The sequence below is a fragment of the Oncorhynchus kisutch genome, unplaced genomic scaffold (assembly GCF_002021735.2).
Source record: "Oncorhynchus kisutch isolate 150728-3 unplaced genomic scaffold, Okis_V2 scaffold2753, whole genome shotgun sequence".
NCBI lineage: Eukaryota > Metazoa > Chordata > Actinopteri > Salmoniformes > Salmonidae > Oncorhynchus > Oncorhynchus kisutch.
The window spans coordinates 5001-24454 of NW_022264698.1; the positions used below are offsets into that span (position 1 = coordinate 5001).

Here is a 19454-nt window from a genome sequence, read left to right on the forward strand (position 1 = left end):
TATCAGAAGCTTCTAAATCCATGACATCATTTTCTGGAATTTTCCAAGCTGTTTAAAGGCGTAGTCAACTTAGTGTATGTAAACTTCTGACCCACTGGAATTGTGATACAGTGAATTATAAGTGAAATAATCTGTCTGTAAACAATTGTTGTAAAAATTACTTGTGTCATGCACAAAGTAGATGTCCTAACCGACTTGCCAAAACTATAGTTTGTTAACAAGAAATTTGTGGAGTGGTTGAAAAATGAGTTTTAATGACTTGTTTTAACTTCCGACTCCAGCTCTGTGTGTGTGTATATTCTACCGTTCAAAAGTTTGGAGTCACTTAGAAATGTCCTTGTTTTTGAAAGAAAAGCAAAAACAAAATGTCCATTTAAAATAACAAACTGATCAGAAATACAGTGTAGACATTGTTAATGTTGTAAATGACTATTGTAGCTGGAAACGGCTGATTTGTAATGGAATATCTACATATGCGTACAGAGGCCCATTATCAGCAACCATCACTCCTGTGATCCAATGGCACGTTGTGTTAGCTAATCCAAGTTTAACATTAACATTCTAATTGATCATTAGAAAACCCTTTTGCAATTATGTTAGCACAGCAGAAAACTGTTGTTCTGATTAAAGAAGTGATTAAACTGGCCTTCTTTAGACTAGTTGAGTGTCTGGAGCATCAGCATTTGTGGGTTTGATTACAGGCTCAAAATGGCCAGAAATAAAGACCTTTCTTCTGAAACTTGTCAGTCTATTCTTGTTCTGAGAAATGAAGGCTATTCCATGCGAGAAATTGCCAAGAAACTGAAGATCTCGTTCAACGCTGCGTACGACTCCCTTCACAGAACAGCGCAAACTGGCTCTAACCAGAATAGAAAGAGGAGTGGGAGGCCCCGGTGCATAACTGAGCAAGAGGACAAGGGCTTTAGAGTGTCTAGTTTGGGTAACAGACGCCTCACAAATCCTCAACTGGCAGCTTCATTAAATAGTACCTGCAAAACACCAGTCTCAACATCAACAGTGAAGAGGCGACTCCGGGATGCTGGCCTTCTAGGCAGAGTTGCAAAGAAAAAGCCATATCTCAGACTGGCCAATAAAATCAAATATTAAGATTGGCAAAAGAACACAGACACTGGACAGAGGAAGATTGGAAAAAGTTGTTATGAACAGACAAATCTAAGTTTGAGATGTTCTGATCACAAAGAACATGAAAAGATGCTGGATGGAGTGCTTGATGCCATCTGTCAAGCATGGTGGAGGCAATGAGATGGGGGTGCTCTGGTGGTGATAAAGTGGGAGATTTGTACAGGGTAAAAGGGATCTTGTAGAAGGAAGGCTATCACTCCATTTTGAAGGACACAATTATTATATCAATAAAAATCATTATTTATAACCTAGTCAACATCTTGACTATATTTCCTATTCATTTTGCAACTCATTTCATGTATGTTTTCATGGAAAACAAGGACATTTCTAAGTGACCCAAAACTTTTGAACTGTAGTGTGTGTGTGTGTGTGTGTGTGTGTGTGTGTGTGTGTGTGTGTGTGAATGGAAGCTGATTCTGCTGGGCATACCTCCACACTCCTTATGATAACCAGCCGTCACCCTCAGTCAAACACTACTAATCTAATGATACAAGAATCTAAGAGTAGAAGGGCTGATCTAGGATCAGGTCCACCCTGTCTATAACAATCTGATTCAATATCTCAAATGCAGAATGTATCCTAGATCAGCACTCCTACTCTGAGATGGTTACTAATGTTTAATACACCTGTATTGTTGTATTGATACCCTGTCCTTCCTCTCCACAATCTGGCTGGTCTTTGGGTCCAGCCTTTCAGCTAGGGGGATCAACACTGTAGCATGTCTACAGCCCATCCCACTGAACCCTGACCTTGGCCTTGTAGCTCACAGGATTCCCCTCTTCAGGCTCAGCCACTGATACCAACAGTTCAGGGGAATTCTAGACCCCTAAAAAATGTGATACAGTGCCTCTGGTATGGGACTTCAACAGCATGAGCACAGGGTTGGTATTGGCCTGGATAATGCACATCTCTACTTTAACAATTACATTTGTGCAATTTGGGTTTTCATAACAGATTAATAATCAAAAATGTATTGTAATGCAATGGTTTTTGATTGGAGTACAGTAAGTGGTTCATTCGTATACTTAGTGGAAACACTGGAGAGGCTCTCTGGAAAGCTTTGATTCTTCAGGTCCGAAGCAAACACAGATGTGTTGTAAAGGGACGATGCTGTACTACTTCCCATAATCATTAATCAGTTGTTTGAAGCCTTAAATCCCAAATGAAGTTTCAACATATAAAACTCCATTATTTTGTGTGTGTGTGTGTGTGTGCGTGCGTGCGTGAACACTTACTAAGAACACCAGAGGCCCTGAGCTCCAGTCTGTGTTGACTTAACCAGACAGTGAACTAAACTGTGTGTGTTACCTGTCCAGGGGTCATAAACACTACACTCTCCCTCGTTAACCCACAGTTGATCCCAGGGGCCAAAAGTGATGTTGGCGGTAGTCAACTGCTACAGGCAATCTTTTGGGTCCATGCACAGTATGTTCTTCCCTAATTCTAGAATGTTCAGGGTTCTATCTAGTCCAGCTTTTCAATCTATCTCTCCCATGTCCTCTATCTTCTGACCCAAACACACCTCTCCAGCTGGTTCCTCTCCAGTGCTGATAGAGCAGAGCTCTTCTCCAGACTGCAGGGTTACATGTCTACCCAGCGTTGCAGATGGCAGTCACATGTCCTGCCCAACAGCTGTTCCAGTCTGTTTAATACTCTATAGCAGGGATCATCAACTAGTTTCAGCCGCCGGACTTTTGTTTCTTGAACGGATGGTCATGGGGGCCGGAACATCATTATAAATAGTTTGTAGACTGTAAATGGACAGCAAGAAGCCCAATGTGATATAATATCAGACTAAAACAGAATCATTTTAAACCTTGCTTATATTTGTATACGATCACATACATCTCTCTATTAGGCGTAAGAAGACTTTAGAACAGATTTCCCCCCATAAAATCACTTGGAGCTGGACAGAAGACTGTGTTTTGTCTTATGTCCAATAATTAAACACAGTTTACAGTTGGGGAACCCTGCTGTATTGGAAGAGATAAGAGAACAGGGGGAGGTGTGTGTGAGTCATAGACTTATGGTGTGTGTGTGACCCAAAGGTCTTTATCGACAATGGGCAGTTGTTTATAGTGCAGTGATCTGAGCCAGTGTCAGCTGCACAAACCACAGACAGATGAGTTTCACACTTATGGAAGACTGGGTTTCTCCAACCAACTGCTCTATGGAGGATAAGGCTCAGCTCAGTTCAAGGCTCAGTGTGGTTTAATTGACAGCAGAGCTCTTCCCCAGACTGCAGGTCTGAGCCCCGAAAGGACATGTATTTCCTTTACGCCAACTTTAATGGATGGGAGGGAGAGTGGGAGTGGGAGGGAGAGTGGGAGGGAGAGTGGGAGGGAGAGTGGGAGGGAGAGTGGGAGTGGGAGGGAGAGAATGGTGAAAAGGGCACTGCGTGTTCGGCGGGGAGGCCTTACTGAAGACACCTGTAACTTTTCCTCTACTGCAGCCAAAACCTTGTGAAATAGCCTCTTTCTCCCCTGAGTGTCTGTGACCGGCTGGAACAGCTCTGGTGTTGAACTCTGTTTGTCTCAGTGTGAAATAATGAGGCCCGTCAGTCATTACACCACTGGAATGAACCTGTTAGTGGGAAGAGTGACTGAAGAATGTTCTGGAGAAAGGTGAGAGAAAGTCCACCATTGTGAGAGTAGTCTATTCCCTACAGTCACACTAGATGAGAGGGTATTGGTTTAAATCGAGGCCTGGGCTACTGTTTTACCTTCATTGTAGAGTTTCTACGTTATTGTGTTTAGCTCAGTTGGTAGAGCATGGTGCTTGCAGCTCCAGGGTTGTGGGCTTGTTTCCCACGGGACCAGTACCAATCAAAAGTATGAAAATGGATGTACTCATTACTGTAAGTAACTCTGAATAAGATGGTCTGCTAGATGACTAAAATATCAATTGTGGCTTTGTGTTTATTTGCATTACCAATGTGTTTGACATTCAGGTGTGTGTGTGTGTGTGTGTGTAGGGCAGAGCGGCCTAGGGAAGTCCACTCTGATGAACACTCTGTTCAAGTCCAAGGTGAGCCGTAAGTCAGTGCAGGCCACGTCCCAGGAGAAGATCCCCAAGACCATCCATATCAAGTCTGTCAGCCACGGTGAGAGGAGGAAAATATCACTCATACTGTTTATTTCACTCTTTCTTTTCTGCACCTCTAGCTACGTCTTTCACTTTATCCATCTCTCCCTCTACTCAGTCTACCCTGTGTTGTGACTACAGTCTGAGGTACATTTGGCCTCTGAGGTGCTTGTATTCAGTCTAATTGTGTCTGTCTCTGTTCAGACATTGAGGAGAAGGGGGTGAGGATGAAACTAACTGTTATCGATACGCCCGGCTTCGGGGATCAGATCAACAACGAGAACTGGTACAGTAACAGTACAATCCATAGCTGACATGTTATATTTCTAATGTGCTTATATTTCTAATGTGCTTATATTTCTATGTGCATAGATATATCCTATCTATGTGTATATACAGTTGAAGTCCGATGTTTACATACACCTTAGTCAAATACATTTAAACTCAGTTTTTCACAATTCCTGACATTTAATCCAAGTAAAAATTCCCTGTTTAGGTCAGTTAGGATCACCACTTTATTTAAAGAATGTGAAATGTCAGAATAATAGTAGACGTATTTATTTCAGTTTTTATTTCTTTCATCACATTCCCAGTGGGTCAGAAGTTTACATACACTCAATTAGTATTTGGTAGCATTGCCTTTAAATTGTTTAACTTGGGTCAAAAGTTTCAGGTAGCCTTCCACAAATTTGCTATAGGATTGAGTTCAGGACTTTGATGGCCACACACATACCTTGACTATGTTGTCCTTCAGCCATTTTGCCACAACTTTGGAAGTATGTTTGGGGTCATTGTCCATTTGGAAGACCCATTTGCGACTAAGCTTTATCTTCCTGACTGATGTCTTGAGATGTTGCTTCAATATATCCACATAATTTTCCTGCCTCATGAGCCATCTATTTTGTGAAGTGCACCAGTCCCTCCTGCAGCAAAGCACCCCTACAACATGATGCTGCCACCCCCGTGCGTCACGGTTGGGATGGTGTTCTTCGGCTTGTAAGCCTCCCCCTTTTTCCTCCAAACATCATAACGATGGTCATTATGGCAAAACAGTTCTATTTTTGTTTCATCAGACCAGAGGACATTTCTCCAAAAAGTACGATCTTTGTCCCCATGTGCAATTGCAAACCGTAGCCTGGCTTTTTTATGGTGATTTTGGAGCAGTAGCTTCTTCCTTGCTGAGTGGCCTTTCAGGTTATGTTGATATAGGACTTGTTTTACTGTGGATACTTTTGTACCTGTTTCCTCCAGCATCTTCACAAGGTCCTTTGCTGTTATTCTTGGATTGATTTGCACTTTTCGAACCAAAGTACGTTCATCTCTAGGAGACAATGCGTCTCCTTCCTGAGCGGTATGACGGCTGCATGGTCCCATGGTGTTTATACTTGCGTACTATTGTTTGTACAGGTGAACGGGGTACCTACCTTCAGGCATTTGGAAATTGTTTTCAGGGATGAACCAGACTTGTGGAGTTCTTTAAAAAAATTGGAGGTCTTGGCTGTTTTCTTTTGATTTCTCCATGATGTCAAGCAAAGAGGCACTGAGTTTGAAGGTAGGCCTTGAAATGCATCCATAGGTACACCTCTAATTGGCGTCAATTAGCCTATCAGAAGCTTCTAAAGCCATGACATAATTTACTGGAATTTTCCAAGCTGTTTAAAGGCACAGTCAACTTAGTCTATGTAAACTTCTGACCCACTGGAATTGTGTTACAGTGAATTTTAAGTGGAATAATCTGTCTGTAAACAATTGTTGGAAAAATGACTTGTGTCATGTACAAAGTAGATGTCCTAACTGACTTGCCAAAACTATAGTTTGTTAACAAGAAATGTGTGGAGTGGTTGAAAAATGGCTTCAGCCCAAGTGTATGTAATCTTCCGACAACTGTATATATCTATCCTGTGTGTGTGTGTGTGTGTGTGTGTGTGTGTGTGTGTGTGTGTGTGGATGCACACGCACAGTTGAAGTCGGAACTAAAACTAGTTTTTTTCACATTCTTAAAATAAAGTGGTGATCCTAACTGACCTAAGAGAGGGAATTTTTTAAAGAGGATTAAATGTCAGGAATTGTGAAAAACTGAGTTTAAATGTATTTGGCTAAGGTGTACGTAAGAAGTAATAGTGTATAATAATAGTGTAGACATCAAAACTATGTAGTAGCACACATGGAATCATGTAGTAACCAACAACTATAAAAATGTAAAGCTGTCATCAAGGCAGAAGGTGGCTACTTTGAAGAATCTCAAATATAAAATATATTTTGATTAGTTTAAAAAGGTTTTGACAGGATCCCGTATGTGTTATTTCATAGTTTTGATATCTTTACCATTATTCTACAATGTAGAAAATAGTATAGAAAATAGTAAATTAAGAAAAACCCTTGAAAAATAAGAATGTCCAAACATTTGAGTGGTACTGTCGCTCTCTCTCTCGTTAATATAAATGCTTACCCCATACATCTCATCTAGATGACTAGTGTACACAGTACTGTGTATGACCTCATCCATCCTCTTTCTCTCCCTCTTCCTGTCTTTCTCACTTGTCTCCCCCTATCCATCCCCCAAAACTCCCCCTTTCTCTTTTAATCTGCCTCTCCCCTTCCTTCCACTTCCTGTCTTCTTCCCCTCCCTCCCTCCACAGTTGGCAGCCCATCATGAAGTTCATTAATGCCCAGTATGAGCAGTACCTTCAGGAGGAGATCAACATCAACAGGAAGAAGAGGATTCCAGACTCAAGGGTTCACTGCTGTATTTACTTCATACCCCCTACTGGACACTGGTGAGGCAGGCATGCGTACACACACACACACACACACACACTTTACACTTTCCTTGTGAAGGGTATGAATGTGTGGAATGTTTCAGGTGAATGTTTAGATATGGCTGGGAGAGTGTCAAGTTGATTATTAGCTAAACTTCATTCTTTGGATTTTCCACCTTTTATCGTCCTATACAGTTGTCACGCCTTTTGAGTGATCAAAAATGGCATGTAATCAATCACAATAATTGTCATACACACACATGCACAGTGTCAGTGCAACAGTGCTGCTGCCCCCTGCTGGCCCTGAACAGTAGAGAATATGCAACTGTGAGATTTAAAAAGGAGAGAGAGAGTGATTTATGTTAGATAAACAGTGAGTCATAGGGAGAGTCCTACTCAAATAGCCCTGAATCATCAGAACAGAAAACAGAGGAGGAGGACACCGTGAGTTTGGCATGACTTTATGATACACATTAGTTATAACAACAGTCTAATGCCCCGTGCTCTGCCATTCAAATATCAGATATGATGTCCAACGTCATACTGTGCTCTTCTGTGTAACATATACAGCCTATGTATGGGCCAGATTCCCGGACAGAATGGCGATTCTCTGAGTACGTGTTTTAGTCTCGGAGTGTCTGTCTGAACATACAGCTCATGTTCTACTACCCCTCACCACCGTTCTGGATTGACCTGTAGTGGATCCTCCTCTGCTCCTGCAGCTCAGAGGGACACACAGATGTGGAAACACTTACTCTTCCAGACCCCCATCCATTTCCTGTTTCACAGGCAGCGAGTTGCAACATGTCCCATAACACCCGTTTTCCATGACTGGAAAAAATGTCTTTCTCGCTGTCTTTCGCCAGGACTTGAAACAAACGCCTGTGTTTGCCTCCCTGCTCCAAGTTTCTGTCTCTGGTGTTTCTGCTGCTCAAACATCTGGGCCTGATTTGAGATTCATATAGAGCTACCCCCCCCCAAAATAATGTTGCTACGGTATACAGCTATTAACCTTTAATATAATTTTCCTCCTCTGCATCTACCCCATGATGGTTCTACGCTTTGTTGCAATGGTCTGGGGTCCAGTGCTGTGGTGGACTGCTGGCTTTGCCCTCATTTCTGTGGTCGTGATGTACAAGAGCGAGAGCCTTAACATATTGTTCCCCCCCCTCCGATATAGCCTGAGCAGCGTTTCATGTTCTTCCAGCGTTGTGGATGTCTGTCACATGTCCAACAACTGTTCTAGTCTAATGTTTAATACTCTAATGGGAGCGATATGAGAACAGAGGTTGTGTGTCGTGTGTGTGTGTGTGTGTATGTATGCACATGCTCATCTGTGTGACCCAAAGGTCTTTATCAACAATGGGCAGTTGTTTATAGTGCAGTGATCTGAGCCAGCGTCAGCTGCACAAACCACAGACGGATGAGTTTCACACTTATGGAAGACTGGGTTTCTCCAACCAACTGCTCTATGGAGGATAAGGCTCAGCTCAGTGTGGTTTAATTGACAGTGACAGACACGCACTGACTGATGTGGGTATCAGATATACAGTAGGTTTAGCTTGTACATAGAGTATGCATGTGAATCTACAGTACTGTATGTCTGCTTGTCGCCCTCAGACAGCTGCGCTATGGGTATATTTCTTGGAGGATACCGCCCTCTGGTGGTTCTAGGATGTATCACACTGTCGACCCAAATAAACACTAAAACGTTGAACAAGAACTATAGAACAGACCTGGGTTCTAATACTATTTGAGATCATTTATAATACCTTTGCCAGGCTTGATTGAGCTAGACTGTTGCAACGGAACCAATAAAGTCCCAAAAGTGAAAACCCTGGCGCTTCAGTCAGGCTAAAGCAAATACTCAAAGTATTTGAGACATTTTGAATAGTGTTTGAACCCAGGTCTGCTATAGCTACAGGTGAAATGAAGCCCCTCTCTCAACCCCTCCCTTCTCTCTCCCACTTCCAGTCTGCGACCTCTGGATGTGGAGTTTATGAGGCGTCTCAGTAAGGTGGTCAATATTGTTCCTGTCATTGCCAAGGCAGACACGCTCACCCTGGAGGAGAGGGACTTCTTTAAACAGAAGGTGAGCTCTCTCTCTCTCTTCTTCCATCTTTATCTCCAATTCCTCTTTTTCTGTTGCATGCTGTCTCTCTCTCTCTCGCTCTCGCATATTTTGTGTTTTCCGCAGCAACAGGAAATGTTTCTTAAGTTGTTTGGCAACTGCCGCCCTTTCGGTCACTGTCCAATGAGAGAACCCTGAGGATGTTTTGTGTGTATAGAGTACTTGTGAGGTCAGGACCTATAAAGCCAGGCTCTGGATTGGAGAGGAGTTCTGTCTCTCCCTCTTCTGTCTCTCCCTCTTCTGTCTCTCCCTCCTTTTCTGTCTCTCCCTCCTTTTCTGTCTCTCCCTCTTCTCTCTCCCTCCTTTTCTGTCTCTCCCTCTTTTGTCTCTCCCTCCTTTTCTGTCTTTCTCTCCTTTTCTGTCTCTCTCCCTCTCGCCCAATTTTGAATTGGCTAGAGGTAAGTTCTGTCCAACTTCTCCCGTCTCCTTCCCTCCCCTCCTTCCTTCCCCCTCTCCCCTTACTGCTGATGTGGTCACAGTGGACTCCATTACATCACTTCCTCCTATGTGGTGTGGATCTGAAACGTAAAAAAATAATTTGATCACAGACCCCAAGAGGGAAAGTAGTAGTAGATGCAGCAGTAGTAGTAGATGTAGTAGATGCAGTAGATGCAGCAGTAGTAGTAGTAGTAGATGCAGCAGTAGTAGTAGTAGTAGATGCAGCAGTAGTAGTAGTAGATGCAGCAGTAGTAGTAGTAGATGCAGCAGTAGTAGTAGTAGATGTAGTAGATGCAGTAGTAGTAGATGCAGTAGTAGTAGTAGTAGTAGTAGATGCAGCAGTAGTAGTAGTAGATGCAGCAGTAGTAGATGTAGTAGTAGATGTAGTAGTAGATGCAGTAGTAGTAGATGTAGTAGTAGATGCAGCAGTAGTAGTAGATGTAGTAGTAGATTTAGAAGTAGTATTAGAAGTAGAGGAATGGCAGGTTGTTGTATTAGTAGTAGATGTAGTATTAGAAGTAGGGGAATGGCAGGTTGTTGTAGTAGTATTAGTAGTAGATGCAGCAGTAGTATTAGAAGTAGGGGAATGGCAGGTTGTTGTATTAGTAGTAGATGTAGTATTAGAAGTAGGGGAATGGCAGGTTGTTGTAGTAGTATTAGTAGTAGATGCAGCAGTAGTATTAGAAGTAGGGGAATGGCAGGTTGTTGTATTAGTAGTAGATGTAGTATTAGAAGTAGGGGAATGGCAGGTTGTTGTAGTAGTATTAGTAGTAGATGCAGCAGTAGTATTAGAAGTAGGGGAATGGCAGGTTGTTGTATTAGTAGTAGATGCAGCAGTAGTATTAGAAGTAGGGGAATGGCAGGTTGTTGTATTAGTAGTAGATGCAGCAGTAGTATTAGATGTAGGGGAATGGCAGGTTGTTGTAGTAGTATTAGTAGTAGATGCAGCAGTAGTATTAGAAGTAGGGGAATGGCAGGTTGTTGAATTAGTAGTAGATGCAGCAGTAGTATTAGATGTAGGGGAATGGCAGGTTATTGTATTAGTAGTAGATGCAGCAGTAGTATTAGATGTAGGGGAATGGCAGGTTGTTGTATTAGTAGTAGATGCAGCAGTAGTATTAGAAGTAGGGGAATGGCAGGTTGTTGTAGTAGTATTAGTAGTAGATGCAGCAGTAGTATTAGAAGTAGGGGAATGGCAGGTTGTTGTAGTAGTATTAGTAGTAGATGCAGTAGTATTAGAAGTAGGGGAATGGCAGGTTGTTGTATTAGTAGTAGATGCAGCAGTAGTATTAGATATAGGGGAATGGCAGGTTGTTGTATTAGTAGTAGATGCAGCAGTAGTATTAGATGTAGGGGAATGGCAGGTTGTTGTAGTAGTATTAGTAGTAGATGCAGCAGTAGTATTAGATGTAGGGGAATGGCAGGTTGTTGTAGTAGTATTAGTAGTAGATGCAGCAGTAGTATTAGATGTAGGGGAATGGCAGGTTGTTGTAGTAGTATTAGTAGTAGATGCAGCAGTAGTATTAGATGTAGGGGAATGGCAGGTTGTTGTAGTAGTATTAGTAGTAGATGCAGCAGCAGTAGTATTAGAAGTAGGGGAATGGCAGGTTGTTGTAGTAGTATTAGTAGTAGATGCAGCAGTAGTATTAGATGTAGGGGAATGGCAGGTTGTTGTATTAGTAGTAGATGCAGCAGTAGTATTAGAAGTAGGGGAATGGCAGGTTGTTGTATTAGTAGTAGATGCAGCAGTAGTATTAGAAGTAGGGGATGGCAGGTTGTTGTATTAGTAGTAGATGCAGCAGTAGTATTAGATGTAGGGGAATGGCAGGTTGTTGTAGTAGTATTAGTAGTAGATGCAGCAGTAGTATTAGATGTAGGGGAATGGCAGGTTGTTGTAGTAGTATTAGTAGTAGATGCAGCAGTAGTATTAGAAGTAGGGGAATGGCAGGTTGTTGTATTAGTAGTAGATGCAGCAGTAGTATTAGATGTAGGGGAATGGCAGGTTGTTGTATTAGTAGTAGATGCAGCAGTAGTATTAGATGTAGGGGAATGGCAGGTTGTTGTAGTAGTAGATGTAGTATTAGATGTAGGGGAATGGCAGGTTGTTGTAGTAGATGCAGCAGTAGTATTAGAAGTAGGGGAATGGCAGGTTGTTGTAGTAGTATTTAGTAGTAGATGCAGCAGTAGTATTAGATGTAGGGGAATGGCAGGTTGTTGTATTAGTAGTAGATGCAGCAGTAGTATTAGAAGTAGGGGAATGGCAGGTTGTTGTAGTAGTATTAGTAGTAGATGCAGCAGTAGTATTAGATGTAGGGGAATGGCAGGTTATTGTATTAGTAGTAGATGCAGCAGTAGTATTAGATGTAGGGGAATGGCAGGTTGTTGTAGTAGTATTAGTAGTAGATGCAGCAGTAGTATTAGAAGTAGGGGAATGGCAGGTTGTTGTAGTAGTATTAGTAGTAGATGCAGCAGTAGTATTAGAAGTAGGGGAATGGCAGGTTGTTGAATTAGTAGTAGATGCAGCAGTAGTATTAGATGTAGGGGAATGGCAGGTTATTGTATTAGTAGTAGATGCAGCAGTAGTATTAGATGTAGGGGAATGGCAGGTTGTTGTATTAGTAGTAGATGCAGCAGTAGTATTAGAAGTAGGGGAATGGCAGGTTGTTGTAGTAGTATTAGTAGTAGATGCAGCAGTAGTATTAGAAGTAGGGGAATGGCAGGTTGTTGTAGTAGTATTAGTAGTAGATGCAGTAGTATTAGAAGTAGGGGAATGGCAGGTTGTTGTATTAGTAGTAGATGCAGCAGTAGTATTAGATGTAGGGGAATGGCAGGTTGTTGTAGTAGTATTAGTAGTAGATGCAGCAGTAGTATTAGATGTAGGGGAATGGCAGGTTGTTGTAGTAGTATTAGTAGTAGATGCAGCAGTAGTATTAGATGTAGGGGAATGGCAGGTTGTTGTAGTAGTATTAGTAGTAGATGCAGCAGTAGTATTAGATGTAGGGGAATGGCAGGTTGTTGTATTAGTAGTAGATGCAGCAGTAGTATTAGAAGTAGGGGAATGGCAGGTTGTTGTATTAGTAGTAGATGCAGCAGTAGTATTAGAAGTAGGGGAATGGCAGGTTGTTGTAGTAGTATTAGTAGTAGATGTAGTATTAGAAGTAGGGGAATGGCAGGTTGTTGTATTTGTATTAGTAGTAGATGTAGTATTAGAAGTAGGGGAATGGCAGGTTGTTGTAGTAGTATTAGTAGTAGATGCAGCAGTAGTATTAGATGTAGGGGAATGGCAGGTTGTTGTATTAGTAGTAGATGCAGCAGTAGTATTAGAAGTAGGGGAATGGCAGGTTGTTGTAGTAGTATTAGTAGTAGATGCAGCAGTAGTATTAGATGTAGGGGAATGGCAGGTTGTTGTATTAGTAGTAGATGCAGCAGTAGTATTAGAAGTAGGGGAATGGCAGGTTGTTGTAGTAGAAAAAGTAGTAAAAAGGCAGGCATTCATTTCAAGGCAATTATAGCAGCCATGCTCACAGATCCCCACCAGTGTCCCTCTCATTAGGGAAGCTCTGTACAAACGGATAGAAAAAGTTTAACGTGTGTGTGAGGGGGTGGTGTGTTTGTGTGTGTGTGCTTGTCTGTTTGTAAACGTGTACACGGACAGTGATGGGCCGTTGGTTTCAACAGAACATTTGGGGGGAGATTAGTGAAGGGATTTACATTAACACCACCTAAATCTGTGGGTAACGCAGTGTGCAGATGGTCTCGATTTCTCACAAAATACTGTTATGTATCCAAAGGATTTGTCAGACATGTCTGGCTAATTGCGGTTGTTAGGCTTTTGCTTGTGTGTTCCCATAACCTTTTTAATTCATGTATTCAAGTCTCTGCAAGGGTGTATAATGCATTTGTCGTGTTTCTCAACCTTTTTTTACAGCAGGGACCAGCAGGCTAGGTGTTTTATTCTAAGGCCGCTGACGACAAAACTATCACTGTAGAACTGATTAAATGAGAGTCACTTAACCTGCTCAGGGACCAGCAAGCAGCATCCCATGGACTGGGGCTTTTCCACGGTGGAGGATGAGAAACACACTCCACCCTAGTTACAGAGCTACCCTAACCTCTCCCCTCTTCATGGAGGTCACTCCCCTAACCCTGCTCCTTCAGCTCCAGAAGGAAGCCATCTGTGTGGGGAGGCTGTGTTACCAGGCCAGTCTCACACTCACTTCTCACCCAGAACTGTTGTTGTGTCCCCAGATCAGGGAAGAGCTACGGGCCAATGGGATCGACGTGTACCCCCAGAAGGAGTTTGACGAGGACGCAGAGGACCGGATGATTAATGACAAGATCAGGGTGATTTGAGTTGACACATCTGTCCACAACTTTACCCACTTGCCCCTAGCCATAAGCCCTCACATTACCGCTTATAGCTCCACTCACCTGTGCTACGTCCCTGTTGATCCATGTTGATAACCTGGTTTAATTACACTTAGGTCCCTGTTGATCCATGTTGATAACCTGGTTAAATTACACTTAGGTCCCTGTTGATCCATGTTGATAACCTGGTTAAATTACACTTAGGTCCCTGTTGATCCATGTTGATAACCTGGTTAAATTACACTTAGGTCCCTGTTGATCCATGTTGATAACCTGGTTTAATTACACTTAGGTCCCTGTTGATCCATGTTGATAACCTGGTTAAATACACTTAGGTCCCTGTTGATCCATGTTGATAACCTGGTTAAATACACTTAGGTCCCTGTTGATCCATGTTGATAACCTGGTTAAATACACTTAGGTCCCTGTTGATCCATGTTGATAACCTGGTTAAATTACACTTAGGTCCCTGTTGATCCATGTTGATAACCTGGTTAAATACACTTAGGTCCCTGTTGATCCATGTTGATAACCTGGTTAAATACACTGAGGTCCCTGTTGATCCATGTTGATAACCTGGTTAAATACACTTAGGTCCCTGTTGATCCATGTTGATAACCTGGTTAAATACACTTAGGTCCCTGTTGATCCATGTTGAAAACCTGGTTTAATTACAGTTAGGTCCCTCTGCTGCAATATACAGTGGGGCAAAAAAGTATTTAGTCAGCCACCAATTGTGCAAGTTCTCCCACTTAAAAAGATGAGAGAGGCCTGCAATGTTCATCATAGGTACACTTCAACTATGACAGACAAAATGAGAAATAAAATCCAGAAAATCACATTGTAGGATTTTTAATGAATTTATTTGCAAATTATGGTGGAAAATAAGTATTGCAATCAAATGTCAGTTTATTTGACTCTTCATGGTATGTCTCTTTGTTCCTCCTGTCTCTGTTCTTTCTGTCCTGTAGGAGATGATCCCGTTTGCTGTGGTGGGCAGCGACCAGGAGTACCAGGTCAACGGCAGGAGGCTTCTGGGAAGAAAGACAAAGTGGGGAACCATAGAAGGTAGATGGCCTCCTGCTTCTCTTCTTTCTCCATCTTCTCATTTTTGCTTTAGCACTTTGTCTTTTTATCTTTGAGCAGTAGTCTCTCTCCTTAACAGTATGAAGGCTAACGTTATGCTCTTTTAGTTTTCCTTTCCTGATTAATGTACACCAGCCAGTTCAGACTAAACAAGACAGAGGAGATGAGCGGAAGGAGTTGAGGGTGGAGGGGCAGTGTGGCACCTCTCTGTTTTGAACTGTACTTCTTTGTGGCATGATTTTTTATTAATTTTTTTGCAATGTAAAAATGTGAATAAAACCGATCAAAGTTCATTTGAGTTCCCTCTTCGTTAGTTCTGCTGCCTACTATACCATTAGAAGGCCTGTACTTTAGCCACAGAGGATGAAAAGCTTATTTTTTTAAATGCCTCGCTGTGGATTGTGCGTAGACCAATAACAAAGCATAACGTACAGTTGGGAAGACGCTGCCAATCTAAGTGAATAAACAGCATGCAGACAAAACAAGCCTTCTGCAAAAACACAGGTTGGAATGCAAATGGCTCCTGCTAAAAAGAGCAGACTCTAATCTGTCCAAGTAAAACAAGAGAGAGAGGCGTGGCTTTTGGCACCAGTGCATCGGCCATCACCAGTGAGTGATCTGTGCATCATTGGGTGAGTCGCTGAAACTGTAAATAATTTTTAGGACTATAATTTCCTCCTCATATCGGACAATATGTGTCTCCACAGACCTAGGCCTGAGCTATTGATTTTTATTGCTATCAGATTCTCAGTTAGTCACTGTCAAAGTACAGCCTGTCATTTCTATCATTTGTGCGGTGTTAAAAAAGATTCAGCTATGTAAATTGATATGGAATTGCGTGAAATATGTTTCTAAAAGGGCATATTTTTCCCGGACCCGATGCTACTCAACATTCCCCCTATGTTTGCAACTTCTGTAAGTGCATCTACTATACTGCTCTATGCCACTACACAGATACAATACGATGATATGCATTCAATGCCTTATAATAAAGGTTACAAAAATATATATCATGTGTTCTGATACCTCAGAGCTCCCCAGGTCAGCCCCTTCTCACTCTCACTTTTTGTTCCCACACCTCCCGATTTACAAAGGAAGCTTTGGGGAGGGGGAGGACTGGTCCTCAGATGATTTCACTCATCCCCAACCCAGACAGACAGAGAGACACAGACTGTGTCATACAGCTGGCTGAGACTACCGCTCTACAATGTGTCTGTGTGGAAGAGGGAGGCAGAGCATGTAACACCTCTCTACAGAGGCTGTAGTGTGTACAGGCCTCTGGTCTCATAGTGACAGAGGGGTGGAGGGGAGGCTACAGGTCAGATCTATCTGTCCCCAATGAAAGTGCCACTCATTGGATTGGTGGTGTGTTGTCTGAGGGGTTCCACTGTGCTCCACTCACACACCCCTGGTTACCTGGTTAGCATCGGTCTGAACCAGAGGTCAACAACTAGATACACCCCTGATCCTAAAACTCAGTGGGGGTTGTTGTCTGGGGGCTTTTATTGGACAGATACTTCTAGAACCATAGATGTTCACTTGTCTCTCTCAGTAGTAGATGTGATTTCCAGCATCACTACCAGTACTATATGCAAACCATTTCAAAATGTCATCACACACTTCAAATGATCTCATTTCAACCATGTATTTAATTACATCACCATCAGACTGAGACAGGTGACTACTTCTCCACTTCTATTAAAACCTCCCTAAAGGAAACCTTCATTTCCTGCAAAGGAAGCCGAGAGTGTCTGCAGTGGCAGGTTCTGATGTTGGCCCATAGACCTGTGATATTATCTAGAATTCAGACACGCATCATCCAGTGGCCGGCGGCGTCTGACTGTCTAGTCAGACAGACAGGATTTGTTCAGCCGTCAGTATTAACTAGTTCTCTCTCTCCACTGTTTTCACGAGTTCTCTCTCTCTCTCTCCACTGTTTTCACGAGTTCTCTCTCTCTCTCTCCACTGTTTTCACTAGTTCTCTCTCTCTCTCCAATGTTTTCACTAGTTCTCACTCTCTCTCCACTGTTTTCACTAGTTCTCTCTCTCTCCACTGTTTGCACTCATTCTCTCTCTCTCTCTCTCTCTCTCTCTCTCTCTCTCTCTCTCTCTCTCCACTGTTTTCACGAGTTCTCTCTCTCTCTCTCTACTGTTTTCACGAGTTCTCTCTCTCTCTCTCCACTGTTTTCACGAGTTCTCTCTCTCTCTCTCCACTGTTTTCACGAGTTCTCTCTCTCTCTCTCCACTGTTTTCACTAGTTCTCACTCTCTCTCCACTGTTTTCACTAGTTCTCACTCTCTCTCCACTGTTTTCACTAGTTCTCTCTCTCTCCACTGTTTTCACTAGTTCTCACTCTCTCCACTGTTTTCACTAGTTCTCTCTCTCTCCACTGTTTGCACTCATTCTCTCTCTCTCTCTCTCTCTCTCTCTCTCTCTCCACTGTTTTCACTCCTTCTTTCTCTCTCTCTCTCTCCACTGTTTTCACTAGTTCTCTCTCTCTCTCTTTCTCCACTGTTTTCCACTTGTTCTCTCTCTCTCTCTCTCTCCACTGTTTTCACTAGTTCTCTCTCTCTCCACTGTTTTCACTAGTTCTCTCTCTCTCTCCACTGTTTCACTAGTCTCTCTCTCTCTCCACTGTTTTCACTAGTTCTCTCTCTCTCTCCACTGTTTTCACTAGTTTCTCTCTCTCCCACTGTTCTCACTAGTTCTATGTAGTGGGGTAGTGGAGAACTGCATCAGTGTGTGTTGGTGTCTGATTTGACCTCGTGAGGTGCTTACCATGTGTCTTCTCTCTCTTCCTTCTGGCTAGTTGAGAACATTGCTCATTGTGAGTTTGCCTATTTGCGGGATCTACTGATTAGGTTAAATATCTACGTGTGTGTTGTATGTGAATGGTTGTGTGAGTATGATAATGTGTTTCTGAACAATGTGTCTTTGTCAGTGTGTGTGTGTGTGTGTGTGTGTGTGTGTGTGGTGTGTGTGGTGTGTGTGTGTGTGTGTATGTTTGTCTGTAAATCAGTCTGTGTGTCATTATCATTACAACCCCTTATATTGACCCTCAGCTGATGTCTAACTATCTCTCTGTTGACCTCAGCTGATGTCTAACTATCTCTCTGTTGACCTCAGCTGATGTCTAACTATCTCTCTGTGGACCTCAGCTGATGTCTAACTATCTCTCTGTGGACCTCAGCTGATGTCTAACTATCTCTCTGTGGACCTCAGCTGATGTCTAACTATCTCTCTGTGGACCTCAGCTGATGTCTAACTATCTCTCTGTGGACCTCAGCTGATGTCTAACTATCTCTCTGTGGACCTCAGCTGATGTCTAACTATCTCTCTGTGGACCTCAGCTGATGTCTAACTAGCCCCATCTCTCCCCTGTCAGGACCCACATGGAGAACATCAAGGACATCACCAGCAAGCATCCACTATGAGGTGTACCGCGTCCGCCGCCTCAATGAAAACAACACCGCCGTCGCCCATGCCAACGGCCTCCCCCAACACCACATGACCTCCCATGAGATGTAGAGCCCTGCCCACCGTGTCCCATGAGCCCTCGCTTCCCTCCGAAGCAGCTTCGATCCTTCCAACCCGTGATCCTTCCATCCCTCTCTCCCCTCCACTCACTCTCAATGCCAAACCCTTCTACAGAAGGGAGAAGACCCACACTGGGGGGACTGAGGAGTGTAGTCTTATCGCCCCAATGGCCAAATACAGACGCATAGAATGGACTGTTGCTGCCAATGCAATTGCCCCTCGATGATAACCCGGTCTCCTCCTGACTAACGTCTACATGAAGGGGTGGGGGGGGGTAAATGCTAGCTATCACTTGCATTCATTCAGGTTTAACCAGGCTAAGTAAACACTATTAATGTGCTGCAACCTTAATCTGTGTGTATTCAGTTATTCTGTCGTTCTTTAGGTCCCTCATGTGTTGGGTTGGTTAACAAAATAACGCTGTGTTTTCAGGCCCATTACATACAAGCAGTGACAGGAGTGCCTTCAAACTTTTGTTTGGGTAAAATATTGATTTCTCATCCGTTTAATATAGCCCCTGTAATGTATCCTTCATTCATTGTTCATTTGACCTGCTATCTGAAGGTTCTACAATGTTTATTTCTGTTCTCTTTGAGAGGGAGTAGTTTAGCCTTGAGGGACTCTAATTCCCAGGAGGAGTGCTGATTTGGGATCAGTTTTGCCTTTTAGATATTAGATTACATGGACAGAGAGACCTGAGCCTAGATCAGCACTCCTACTCTGACGCGCTTTATACACTAGGCCCCAGTGTGGTACTGGATCCATCGCGACAGCAGCAGAGGCACAGGACAGATATTCAGCTAAGTATTTAGAAGTATGACACACAGAAATAAAATCTATTCATTCTATGGCAGTTGATTCATTGTCCGAGTTCTGTTTTTGATGATGTCCGAGAGGGGTCAGTTGAA

At 42.8% G+C, this 19454-nt stretch overlaps 1 protein-coding gene across 1 annotated transcript in view; it reads left to right on the top strand.

Annotated features, from left to right (window-relative positions):
• The window catches only part of LOC116370817 (septin-9-like), a gene marked incomplete at its 5' end in the record, with an annotated part of 23690 nt that extends 4984 nt beyond the window's left edge, over window positions 1–18706 (top strand). Inside the window, 9 exon segments of the mRNA XM_031819881.1 lie at window positions 4118–4246; window positions 4432–4513; window positions 6867–7004; window positions 8961–9078; window positions 13804–13899; window positions 14895–14991; window positions 17819–17870; window positions 18395–18428; window positions 18430–18706. Coding sequence (XP_031675741.1) covers window positions 4118–4246; window positions 4432–4513; window positions 6867–7004; window positions 8961–9078; window positions 13804–13899; window positions 14895–14991; window positions 17819–17870; window positions 18395–18428; window positions 18430–18537 — 854 coding nt within the window.
• Between the last annotated feature and the right edge of the window lie 748 nt (window positions 18707–19454).